This window comes from Rhea pennata, chromosome 5, assembly GCF_028389875.1.
Source record: "Rhea pennata isolate bPtePen1 chromosome 5, bPtePen1.pri, whole genome shotgun sequence".
Lineage (NCBI taxonomy): Eukaryota > Metazoa > Chordata > Aves > Rheiformes > Rheidae > Rhea > Rhea pennata.
This window is the reverse complement of record NC_084667.1, coordinates 30890842-30904705: the sequence shown is the minus strand read 5'-3', so window position 1 is coordinate 30904705 and position 13864 is coordinate 30890842. Positions and strand designations below refer to the sequence as shown.

The 13864-nt window shown below is 36.2% G+C and overlaps 1 protein-coding gene across 1 annotated transcript in view; it reads right to left on the bottom strand.

The window, feature by feature from the left end:
- KIAA1549L (KIAA1549 like) overlaps positions 1 to 13864 on the bottom strand; it is a 124640-nt gene that overhangs the window by 110124 nt on the left and 652 nt on the right. The window contains exon 2 of the mRNA XM_062576310.1: positions 12678 to 12777. Within this exon, the coding sequence (XP_062432294.1) occupies positions 12678 to 12777 (100 nt within the window). The remainder of the gene's footprint in view (positions 1 to 12677; positions 12778 to 13864) is intronic.

Sequence of the window (13864 nt, the reverse complement as noted above, 5' to 3'; positions counted from 1 at the left end):
GTAAAATATTAATACTGTATTTACTATTTCTCAGAGAAGCTAAAGGAATCTCCTGGTCTTATAGCTGAGAGAATAAAAAAATCTTCTATAAGTGCTGAAGGTAATCCATGGGAGGCAATTGTAAAATCACATCATGACGTTTAAGTGACTTCCCTATTTCTTTTCTTGAATGTTTTAAATGTTTTCTTTAGCAAAAAAAAAAAAAAAAAAAAAAAAAAAAAAAAGATAGCTTTTTACATCTAAGAACAATTTTTACCATTGAATGTAACATAAATGCATTGGCAAACATTTAAAAATATTCCTTATCACATCCCATTGACAAAAATGCACACCAGAAACCTTATTTAAATGCCAGTCTGCCAACATTATCAGTTACTATATTTTAAGAACAAAAACCAAACTCTTGCATGAAATTCCATTTAATCTAAGTTTTCCAAATTATATTACATTACCACCTCAATTGCAAGAATCCACTTCTATTTAAATGAGAAGCAAACAAAATACATCTTTTGGTCGTAAGTGAGATTATGTTCTCCTTTTAGACACAAAAATTATCAAAGGTTTAGTGATAATCCTAAAAATTCAGCTTCACTAAGGAGTCTGTGATGTCAGCTAAAATGGCAATCCTTCAATTGGTTACAACAATAAGTGCCAGTATTATTACTGAAAAGAGAACTGATAAAACAAAAATATTAGAAGTCATACTATGATGGGAATAAGTCTTACTTTATACAGGTTAGACAAATAAAAGCACATTCTTTTTCATATATAATTGCAATTTTTTTCACTTCTTGTATTTTTAAATATATAATAGTACTGAAGAGAAGGAACGAAATTCTTCTAGTATTAGAAAATCTTTAAATGAGGAAGATGTTCTGTAATTAATAAATCTTTATTTGAGTAAGTACACATTCTGTGCCTAAAAAACAAATGTTATTTCTACAAAGATACACTGGAATGCTCAGAAATACATACAGATATTGAAAGGTGAAATTTGCTGCTCAAAGCGAGCTTTCAGAAGCACTCACATTGAAGTCACCAGCCAAATCACACTAAACAATATGTAAATACAGTGCAGATAACCTTAAAGTGACTTAAATGTGTAAAGAATTACTAGTAAAATCCAGTAGTTTACTAACAGATGATGTAAAGTAAATTACCCTCAAACTATTTTCTTATTAACGGCAAAGGAATAGCCAAGAAGAGACCAAACTTTTTACAAGAAAAGTTTGAATGAAACAATACACTTGATTCTCTTCACTCTGAACCAAAGCATATCTGCACTTAAAAAAAGTGTGTATATATGTGTGTATATACGTGTGCATGGGGGGGGTATTTATACACACACGAGGGAAAATAAGACCTGTCAAATACAGGTATCTCCTTCTTTTTAGAAAGAGAAGTCCACAACATAAAAATAAAATTATGTGCCACTCTAAACTGAAAGGAAGTTCAAAGTATTCTTCAAAACGACATATCCAGATAGAGCAGAGGCACAGATATCTCAGTACTTCAGTAGTTTAACTAACATGTGTAAATCTTTTAGATCTGTTCTCTGGCTAACAATCATGTCTACTGAAACAACTCACCATTTAGTTAAGGGAAAAACCTGATTTTAAGAAAGTACAGGTAACTCAAATAATTCACGACAGTTATTTAGCTTCAAGATTATTCTGTACTATATTTCAATTACATTGTCTTAGTCACTGAAGGAATCAACAGACTACTTTAACACTACAACTTATTAGGCACCTTAAAATGGCAACTTTAATTTGTGTAAGCATACGCTACAGGGGAGCATCAGTGTCTTCCTATCTATTTGTTTAGTATCCTCCATAACAATTGAGTCATTACTGTAGGCCAAACTGGCAAAATCCTCCCCTTATGAAAATGCATCTCCCAGGTGTATCTTTATAAATTATTAATGGGAATTTCACAAGAGAACTAGCCCATACTTCAGATACAACTTGCAGATCAGACTTTACTCACTGGAGTTTCAATCCTTACCTACTGAGGTCAGTGTGTTTTCTCCTACTGCCTTCTATCTGAATGGGATCAGATGCAATCTGAAAGGAAAATAACTAAATACCATGGCTAGGCCTAATTAATATGGAAATACTTAACTAGTTTAAATAATTCAAATTCTAAACAGCGAATTTAGGCTGGCTACATAAATGTTAAAAAATTTTCTATGTGCACATGTAGATAACAATTTCAGCAAAAATTGCCTAGCAAGACAATTTTAGAAGCAAATTAGCACTATAGAAATTATACAGGGAGATTTCTCTGATTGGAGAGTTATAATAATAGCCACAGAAATTTGCTCTATATATACTCTGCATAATATGCTACATTGTAGTAGCCTACAGTTAGTATTGTTGACAACAAATTGCATTCCCAGAATATGTTCATGTAAGATTATCACTTTGTGATTATTTTAATTACTGCATTATATTGAAAATATTGGATAAAATAAAACATCTGATAAATTTTGAATTCCCTATACTTTATTATTTCAGTTCTCTTATCATTATCAGTTACTTTTAAGTCTTCACTGATTTTTAAAATGAGCTATTAGCTTTTTAACAAAAATATATATCGTACAGCCAGCTCATCGAACAGAGGGATCAGAATTACACAGTATATTGGAATACTCTAGCCTAATTTCAGATAAGCATTTTATGTGCTTCCCTTTGAGCACTGAAGTGTTTCATTAATTGTAGTGGCTGGCTTGAAGCCTTTTAGAGGACAGAAAGGAGATTAATATTAAAATGCCATTTCCTATTCAGTCTCCTACACAGAACACTGAGACCCACACCGCAAAAAGGAAGAAAGTAAGTTATCATGAAAGAAAAATAAACTGACTGAAATTTTGTCCACTTTAAAATAAGTGTTAGCATTTCAATTGATTCTAACAGGGTTAAAATTTTCACCAGTGTATTTTCAACTCACTCAAAAATTTTTGCAAGAAGCATTCAAAAGGTTTTCAAAATCACAGAATAATTAACATTTACAGTAGAGTCATCACTCAGCAGTGTCATCAAAATCCTTTCTGCCCTATATGAATGTTATATTGAGAAATGATGTGGCATGTAGATCTTGCACTGTGCTGTACTGGCACATGGCTCAGGGTGATTTGCACCCTTAGAGCTCCTGACAATCAGAATTTGGAGTACTTTAGAATTATCTGAATTCCATGGTGCATTACTAGGGTTATGCTCCATTTGCATCTGGAAAAGCTGATGAACTGAGAAATGATATGACACCATTCATTCACAGTCATAATAATACTGTAAGCTCTTCAGGAATGAAATACGTCTAGCTGTGTATTCAAAATGTTTTGCTAAATCTAAATAATATATATAAAAATTATTTTAAATAAAATAATCATCATCAATTTGGTAACAACTGGGAACTGAACACAAGGGTCTCAACTCGAAATTTCAGCACATATCCCTGCTAGGGAACTCCTAGTTCCCCAAACAGAAAATCATCATCATGCAGTTTCACTGAGCACACTGACAATGCTGTACCTTTCAGATATTTCCCTGAAATATCCACCCAAACACCTTAATTGTTTAAGTGCATTTGGGAAATAAAGTCTTAAACAACATTCACCTGGAATCCCATTACCTCTATTTAATCTATCTACAAAGCAAAGAATATTAGGCAGCTTTGCACCTGGAAAGACTATTTGAGTCAGTATGCCTGCCCTCTTCTTTTTACCTAATCCCTAATCCTGTCTTTTCTAGAAAGAAATCTCTTAAATGTATTTATATGCCCAACTTTGAGCACTTTTCTTGATAAGCTGGTCTAAAGTTTTAACTACACTCCATGTAAAACAGTTTTATCTTAGTTCATAATTTCCTCCCGCCTTCTTCTGTTTACGTTGTGTCCTCCTCCCCTTGGGCGTCATGAAGGTTGTTCTTTCTATACCTTCCAGATGGAATTTTCATAAAGGCACAGAAGATTCTGGCCCCTCACGTAAGTGGGTGCTTTGCTGCTGCTGCCCTGTGCACGCAGCACTTCTGCAGGAGGCAGCTACCCCATCAGATTCCCAGCTTTTTCACAGCAGGCCATGAGGAGATTAAGGTACTTTTTGCAAGAACGGCAGAGGCACAGTCTTCAACTCATGCTCTGGGCAGAGCCAGCCTCCTGAGCTCCCTGTTCTCACCTGCCACCCTCCCTCCCCAAGAAAAGAGAGAGGCCGCGCCATTCTGGAAAGTATGCCACCGCTCTCCCTCCGGCGCAACATTCTTGCTGGTAACAGCACTGCAGGGAAGGGAACACAAACCTCATTGTTAGTACAGAGACATGAGGCACATATTTTTTAAAAGGCACATATTTTGTAAAGACAGAACAGGAGGCATAAGAAACAGAAGAGCATCTGCAGACTGCAGCCTGAAGTTTCTGTATGCAAGTGTGCAGGAAAAACCACAGGTAGTTGCTTTGACTAGATCCTTCGTGGGAAGCGAGTCCCTTCCACATGTTTCTGTAGTTGCTCAAGCAGTCCCCCCTGGAAATGACTTCGCTAACTTCAAGTAATGTTTCATTTTCAAGAGTGTATTTTCCATATTTTTTTATAGTTTATATTCTTTTAGTATTACTCAAATTTTGGATATTCTGTTTATCCATATAGGAACACAGGAAATGCCCTGCTGAATGACACAGATCGATTCAGTCTGTGTCAGGCAGCAAAACCAAATGCTACTGGAGGATGTGTAAGAACCTACATTTTGGGGGGTTCCTAAACACCTCTATTTTTATGGCAGTCAGAGCTCTACACCTTAATTACATGTAGTATGAAGAAGTGCTGAAAGGGTTTTGAATTAGCCATTTTTCCAGTTGCTGACTGTCCCCTTACTCTTGTGTGAGGAGACAAAGCAAACAAAGAACAGTATTTATCTTTGTTCTATAATACTGTGACATTTAAACAGGGTAAATGGGAACTGTCAAACAGACAATTTGATATTGCTACTAGATGATGGACTGGATTAGCTAAAACAGGATTTGATTAATGAAGAACAAAAAGAGAATAAAATAACTAATGCATAGCAACGTATTTTTATGGACAATGAATCACTTCAAATTAATTTTATATTTCTATCCAACTGCAAGTTTGATCTAATACTGTGAGATTTCAACGAGGCATTTGACTTTACACCTCATATTTTGATTAATAAAATAATAATGAATATACATATGCAATAGATTTAAAATGATTGAAACGAGTAGATAATGGACTCCCATGGGGACTGACTCTCAGCCTTCCACTATTTAACATTTTTACCAGTAACCTGGAAGAAATCAAAATTATCTCTGGTAAAAGTTTACAGATGACATAAAGACTGGGAAAGTAATGAATAATGAAGCAGGCAGGCAGATGCAGTCAAGTATCAGATCACATATAAAGACCAATGTCACTGGATAAGAGAGTCTACCAAGGGGAGCAAGGATGAAGGGCTACGTTTACACAGTAGGCTGCAGCTGCCACAGGGAGGAGAAGCAGTGTAGCTGCAGAGCCATAGACCTTTAAGCAGTTAATCTTGCTTCTCTAGATTGTACCAGTCTGCAGTGTCAAAAAACTAGCACTACAAGTAACAAGACTACACTGTGTCTGACACCGACACTGATGTCAGTTCTTGCTGAATCAGGAATACCAGATCAGCTCTGGAGTCTGCAATTCAAGAAGTCAAATGAATTGGAAAGACTTCAAAGAGGACCCACAAGAATGAGGGAAGAATTGGAAAATAAGCCTTTGATTGAACCATTAGAGAAATCAGAGTAAAAGGCATGAGTCGATGAGATATTTGAGTAGCTATGCATGGAAGTGAGATTTGAGAGTTCTTCTGTCTAAAGTTAGGATGGCTGAAAAATAAAGTAGGACAAATTCAGTTCAGAAATAAGGCATACATTTCCAACCACAACAGTAACATCCTTCACCGATAACTATGGTGAATTATTTTCAAAGTATTTTCCACTCAAAGCTGCTACATCTATACCAGTCACTTAAAAAAGGGAAATTTTGTGGTCCACATAACTTATGCAGGAGACAAGTTAAACAACCTAAGTGACTCCTTCCTAACCTAAATACCTAGAAATTTGTTACCACTACACTCTCTTTCATGTTCTGTTCTCATTTTTATGGCCTATCACTACCCATCCCAAACTTTCAATGTGCTTTTGGATGTGAGATGACCAGAAGAAATACTACATAAATATTCAAGTACAACCCAAACTGTAACTATTGGGGAGGGGGAGTGTTGTAGCTGGCTTCTCAGTAATACATGAAGGTGGCCCAGAGCTTTATGTAGGTGACAATCTAGTAAGATATCTTTCAAATAAGAACTCAATATTTTAATTATGTGGCAGGACTCCTTAAGCTTTTAATGAGTATCTTACTAACCAAAGAAAATAAATAAATAGGTAAGGAACATAACAGTTTTGTATAGCAGTAGATCCACAAACACCTAGTTTTGTGATTTACCTAGTGAAAGATCACGGCCCATAGCCAGTTCAGAGCCCAGGCCTGGGGGGGTTTCGCTCCCTCTGACAAACAGGAACAGCTGCTATCATTAAAAAAATAGGGTCTGAGACTTCTAGAAATAGCAAGCATCTAGCTGAGAATACCAAACTGCTACAAAATCAAGCCTGTATCAGTTTTAAAATCTTTCAGTCAAAATATTTTACCACAAGATCAAAGAAGTATATTTAAAGTTACAGTATCACGGAAGGCTAGATCAATATATGCTAAGCAAAAACAACGGTTTTCAGGCTTTCTTAAAACTACTCCCAAAAACTTGAGCTTCAAGACCACACATTGAAGACATACTACAATGAAAAAAAACAGGAAAAATGCATTCCCCTTCCTAAACAGCCATGACCCTTATAAAAATCCACTCTTTCACCATCAGTATGTTTATCTGCCAAAGCTACTTATCAGATTAAAAGGAAACTACACAAAGAAAGAACTGGCAAGCTAATTTCTTTCAAATTAGCTTCTCAGAACTTCAGTGGCATACAAAATAGCATAATCTAAGTCATTTTTATTCTTTTCAAAACAAACAATGACAATTTGGCAATGAATTGTTCCCAGGATAAACTTCAGTTTTTCATCTCTTCTCCTACCATTTTTACATTGCAAGCATATTTTAACAGCCTCTGTTATTTCTTTTTTTATAGCTACCATGGAAAACTAATACAACATCTTTGTTTTCCATTTCTTTGGAATGAGTTTTTCACATTTTCACTTCCACATATTAAAATGTGTAACCTTTCTTTCGACTTACTGACTCCTTAAAAAACCTGCTTCTTAGCATTTTTAAGTTACATGTGATCATAAAATGATTTTACTGTGTTATCTTAGCTAGTAACTATACAAGGTTCATTTACAAAATCCATCTCTCTCAAATTCATATCAACTATTTAGCCAAAGACCTTTTATTTATTTTCAGCTAAAGACACTGTAGTGAGTTACCAGCTCTCTCTGCAGTAGTGATGCAGGATACTTCTGCAGGTTTTTTATTAACTGATACACAGATGGATTTTAATTTATATTGGCGTGCTTCAGGAAATTTTTTTTTTTTAATCACCACTCCACTGCACGAGTGCTTAGAAAAATGCTGCACATGATCTGTAGGTACATCATCTAGAGAGACATTCCTAGAGAGCAATCAAAATCACTACATACAACATATATGATTTTTAGTCATAATAAAGAAAACACCTATGTGAAGGAGAAATTTTAACAGTAGGCCTACTGCTACTTGAGCAACCAATGCATCAAAACAGATCTTAGCATCTGAAAATTGGTGAACACGCCTTACAACAACATGCTTCAAGCATTCAATCTATTTCATTTACAGAAATCCTACACATTAGAACGAAATCTTCCCTAATTGTCACTAAAACAATTACTGACTAAAAGGCTCTTAGATCTGAAAGCAAAAGGCATAACAAGAACTGATGACTAGACCCTGAAGTTGGATAAATTAAAACCAGGCACATATTTTTAACGACAGGATGGTGATCACTGGCACGACTACCAGTGGAAACGGTGGCTTCTCAGTCTCTAGATTGGAGCCAGCAGATAGAGCAAAGCCAAGTTACTGATTTTGATACATGTTAACTGAGTCAACCCGTATGGCGTGCACAGGTCAGAGCCTTAAGCCCTATTGGCACTACAGTTCAAATGTAGTAAGAGAGGCCCACAGTGACATCAAATGGAACAAGCAAACATACTCCAAAAGTAATAACTGAAAACCTCGTCTTCCTTTCCACTTCCGTAGGGCATGCACATGTGCTGCTGATTTACATTTGATGTTTACAATCTTGGATAGTTTTTCCTCTACTTCCTCTCATATAGTCTTCATCTGAAGTCTAACTGAAAGTCAGTAGGAATCAGCTAGAGTATTTTCCTTACAGGAGCAATAGCAGTATATCGCTAACAGATGATAAAATGATTGAGAGGACACTGTAGATAATTTCACATCCATAGTAATGTGTATAGGAGAAAATGTGTAAATAGTCACTATTTTCTGCTTCTAAGGCTGAATTTTTATTTTTACCATCTCCAAATGTTCTTCTCTCCCTCCAGCTCCCACAGTCCAGGAAGGAATATCCACTGATTTAACCTCAAGATCAAATAAAAACAGTATCTGTGTTACATTTTGCAATACACCTTGTAACATATCATCCCTGGAGAAAACCACTGTTATTTAAACATTAATAACATAATCAACTCTTTTTTACCAAAAGGAGCCCATAGTGAGTAGATTTTCAGACATTCCATTTTCTGCAATACCTCTTCTGTTTAAAAGGAAGTAGTCAAACCGAGTCACTTGTGGCTGCTGTTAACAGGCCCTTTAAAAGCATCATCTGTGTTCAAAGATGCACTTCAAACATCTATCAGCATAGCATCTCCATTTCAGATTTTAAGAACATTACTAGCCTTTCTTCTTATGACAACAATTACGAGATGCAGATGTTCCTTTTCTATCCTTCTGCACGTATTTAGAAGTACCACTAAACTGTCAGTTCAAAGCCTGGATTTCTCCCATATCTGCTTCTTTTTCGTTCCCAACCCATTTTGCTTTTGTCATGCCCTTTCAAACCCAAAACTACTGAAAGTTATGTTTAAAGAGGGGCTAGGGAAGATCTCAGCATTTTTTTTTAGTTACTCTCTTGATAAATTCTGAAGATTAATTTATGGAATCTAAAAAACTTTGCTGTGTATCCCTGTTTAATGTGCATTTGGGTTTTAGAGAGGAGCAGGAAGAGAATAAGAGAAGTTATTACTGAACAATTTATGGATGTGAGGGATTAGGCTTCACTAACAGTAAAAAAAAAAAAAAAGAGAGAAAGTTCACAGCAGTTACTCATCTGCTAAACTCCTCTTTGAGCTGCCAACCTAGCCTCAAGTCACGAATGAAAATGACAGTTTTAAAGTGATCATGGGTAATGGACTTTGGGCCCCTGCTAATTAACTGTAAAAATAAGGACAATGCTTTCCTGTCCTGAGATCCAGCCACAACCACAGAATTCTCAAACACTCAGATGACAAGGACCGAATAACTCAGCAGGCCAGAACTGGTTGGTTGACTTCTGGATAAAGGATAAATTAGCCTACCATGAGCCTAGGAACAGCAGGACCCCATATTCCCAGAGGAAGCTGCAGAAAAAGATTTATTACCCAGCCTCTAGCAGTGGAAGTCTCTCATCTCAGGTCTGTTAGGCAGCCGTGCTCTGAACCTCCAGAAGAAGGCTCTCTAGATAGGCAGCTCTCTTACTCAGTGAGGTATTGTGGTATCAGCCATGTTCTATCCCTATCCCTTTAACATGGTCTTCCTTCCAGTACTTTTCTTCTGGTAGGAGAACTCCTGCACTTCTCCAGCTCAAGCATACAAGTATTTTTTCCTTGAATGTTGGAAAGCTATTTTTAAAATCTGCTACAAATACTACAACTACTTCAGCATCAAATAGCTCTCATGTGAGATGTATAGAAACTGGTTTTCCTATATCCTGTACTTCTGCTAATTAAATAACTGCATTGGGAATGTTTTGCGGGGGGGTGTTTAACTGAGAAATGCCAGCTGTTCATAGCCTAGCAATTCTATCCCACCTTGCTTGAAGGCCCACAGGATTAAAACTAAAATGCAGATTAGTTCAATCAATGTAGTAGTTCCTTCCCTGGATTCAGTAGGATGGACTTAAAACAGAAACTAAACACTGAAATGCTCTTTGTTTTAATGTTGACATGTTTAGACCTTCAAGCCTAAATTCAAACGTAAATATTTTCAGTATTTATTATTCCAGCAGAAGCAACCATTACCACATGACTAAGAAATAAACACAAAATTGCTCATACATCCCCTCCCCTTGTTCCTCAGCCTGATCTCAAGGAAGTCCAAAAGATTTCCTAAGTAAGTGCAATGGCGACTAAGAAGATGAATGATATTCAGTATTTTTTTTACTGGATGACTGAACATGACTGAATGTAAGATTGCAAAGTTATTTTCTAACCACAAATCTAAAATAATCAGTAAGCATTCTTCATAAGCAAAACATGGCCATGCTTCAATCTTGTCTAAGATATAATTTGCTTATCTTAATCTACAGAGAATAATTTCATCAAAGCTGTTTCAGTATGTATGAACTTACATTATCCTGTATCTACGTGAATACTAAAATGAGATTTTTTTTTTTTTTAATCAACTCATGTCAGGAATAACTCAAGTCCAGGAACGCACTAGTCAAAGCAAGATATCTCAAGGCTGGTGGATCTGTATCAAAGGTACCCATCCACCAAAACTTCAAATCCACCCAAAGAAGCATCTTTTCACATGTTCCTTGTGGTCAAATTCTTTAGTCCATGTTACAGATTCCAGTGGTTCTATTTTGTTTTGGTTTGAATACAATGAGCTAGAATAACTTTTCACTGACCATTTGCCTATTTTTTTTCATAAGGTAGATATCTGTATGTTTTATTCTGTTGAGATAATCAGCTCAAATATTAAAAGAGCAATGTGATCGATCTGAAATTACTGATGACATGGAATGCTGGATTTTTTGTTCTAGAGAACAGCCATAAAAGACATAGAATGGCTTTCTACAAATCCTCACCATTTTACCTCAATGAGGTATCGGATCTAAGGAATGACTTACACCCATCCTTCTCACATCCCCAGCCTTTGAGGCAACTCTTGCGGCAACATGCACATTGAACTCAGAACTCTGTCCCAAACCATACAACTTCTGATATGCCAATCCTGACTGTATTTTTGTGGGGTTTCAGGAATTGCAAGAAGTTGAGTCAGTACTCAGCTGCCATCCAACAAAAAACACAAGTCTGTAGGAAGTGGAACTGACAATTTAACTCTTGGCACAGGGCACACTGAATTCTTCAACCAAGGCTCAAGCTGGGAGAAGCAGCCACTATGCTGGAGGCGCCATTGTGGGTTTTGAAATTATTATGAGTGAAGGTGAGATCTCACTGTGCTAGTGTTCGGCAAACACACAGGAAGACATGGACCTTTCTCTGACAAGCTTATCATTCAAACAGGTTAAACAAACAAGTATGAAGGAGGATGGAATACATAAAAGGAGGATTTAAACATTTCTTAAAACTTTTTATCTCCAAGAACCTCACGCCAGCCCTTCTGATCAGTTGCCTAAGCTAACAGGCAATGCAGCTGTAAGCCAATTAATCCTTTTTTTCTGCTTTATTCAAACAACAAGTAGTGTGATGTGTACTTAATGGTTGAGAAATGGTCCACTGAGAGCAGATCAACTCTCAATCTTTGTCCATTCCAGAAACTGCATTTCTTGTTACCCCAAGTAAAATGGTTGCCCATGGTTCATGCTTATTGCTCACCAAGTAGTTTTACCTGGTTGGATGATGGAGAGGATTCAATCCTAAACTGTCCTCTCATACTTTCATTTCACTGGATCATTCCTTTTCCCTTTCTTGATAGATATATTCCGTCTGTCAAAGCAATACCAGTAAAATGTTTGCACTTGCTATTCTATAATAATCAGAAATCACAGTTACATACTTCTTATTATGGCGGGCAATGTAATTTTATTTTAGTGCTCACATACAACAATCTGAATTCAAACATGGTCACAAGGAAGACATACTGCAGAAGTTAATGATTAATTTTGCATCTTACTGAGCAGTTTTGTATGTATTCTGCTAAAGAAACAAAAATATTTTTGGCACTTCTAAAATTAGATATTTTCCATCCCATCTACTGTCTCAAAGCTAAGCACTTAGATATTGCTGAAAGTGTCCAGAAGCACAGACCAGCACGGATTCTGAGTCCCAAATACTGAGATAACGACTCTCACTGCTCCTAATAGCTGGCAGGCCAACACCTTTAATGCTTTTTCCTGTTAGGATCCCTTTTCAGGCTTCATTTTGTGTTGAATTTTTATCAAGGTCAATGCAAATTATCACAGCTATTTGAAATCAACTCAAGTATCAGGAAACTTATGAATTGTCCTCTGAAGAGCTAGCACTAGAGTAAAATTTCTCTTTATCCTCCATGCCTAAAGTTCCCTGCTTTTTCTTCACACACAGTGGTACAGCATGTTGCACATAAACACAACAAAAGAACCTAGCATGTATCCGTGCATGAGCATGTATGTTCGTACAATTCTCCCATATATACAAATACTTCCCTGTGGAGAAAGCTGTACTACTAACTGTACATGACAAATGCTCTTCTCATTGTTTAATGCATCATGTAATGCTACATGGATTTCATGGCTGTAGACCTGCCATAGCAACCAGAATATTAGAATAGTAAACACAGAAATCAGTAAAAACAAGTTTGCTTAACAGAAATACAGAATTACAAACAGACCAATATACAGAAGTTAACCTTCTTAGACAAAACTGATGGTTTGAATTTCTTGCTCTGCTAGTGTGTTTTGCCACTGACTTCAATGGGAGGCAGTATTTCATGTGCTATATCTCACTGGAAGACAAAGCTTTTTATGTTGAGGAACATTAAACTTACGTACCTTAACAATTAATTATAAACACTGCCTACAAACAGTAAAGCTTTGCCTGCAATTTTAGCTGAACTCTGAGAAGTACTGACTGCAACATATTAACTACTGTAAAGTAACTACCTTATTATATTCTGGCTGCCTGAAATTCTCATGCAATGTCTATTGGTGGACATATTTTTCACTTTATGTGATTTGTGTACTATAGTCACGTATTTTGGCTTAGTATTACTGTAGATTCTCACCTCTCTGTTTCAAGCTATCAGCTATGTGATACCCACACAGATGTTTTAAAAATCTATTGGATTTCCTATAAACTGATGTTGATACTTAAAAGTAAGATAATGAATATGTCGTAAGGACTTAGCAACCACAAAGGTACAAACAGAATGTAAATACTTTCATTTAGTACTGGCTGTAGTGACCCTGTGTCAAGAGTACCATATTCTATTACTAGGAATACCTCAGTATACCTTTTAAAGTTCAGGTATGAGAGACTGGCTACCTTAGAGTGAAGATAAATTTCACTTCATAGTTCAGATATGGAGAGAGAGTTTATATGAAATCCAGACTGAGTTGTCAAGCACAGGTAAAAAAATTAACCATTCCTCTGATCATAGGTCAATTTATCACAGAGATAGATCTAACCACAGTATTTACACATTCAGAACAAGTAATGAAGTATGAAGCACTGTTTCACCAACTTACAACCTGCAAACAAGAAACCTTATTATATTATGGCTATAAAACTGACATCAATAGTATATGATGACTGTACATTCATTTTAACAGCTTCAAAACGTGGATCTACACCTACTCTTTCCTTAAATCCAGGAGATTAATCTAGCCA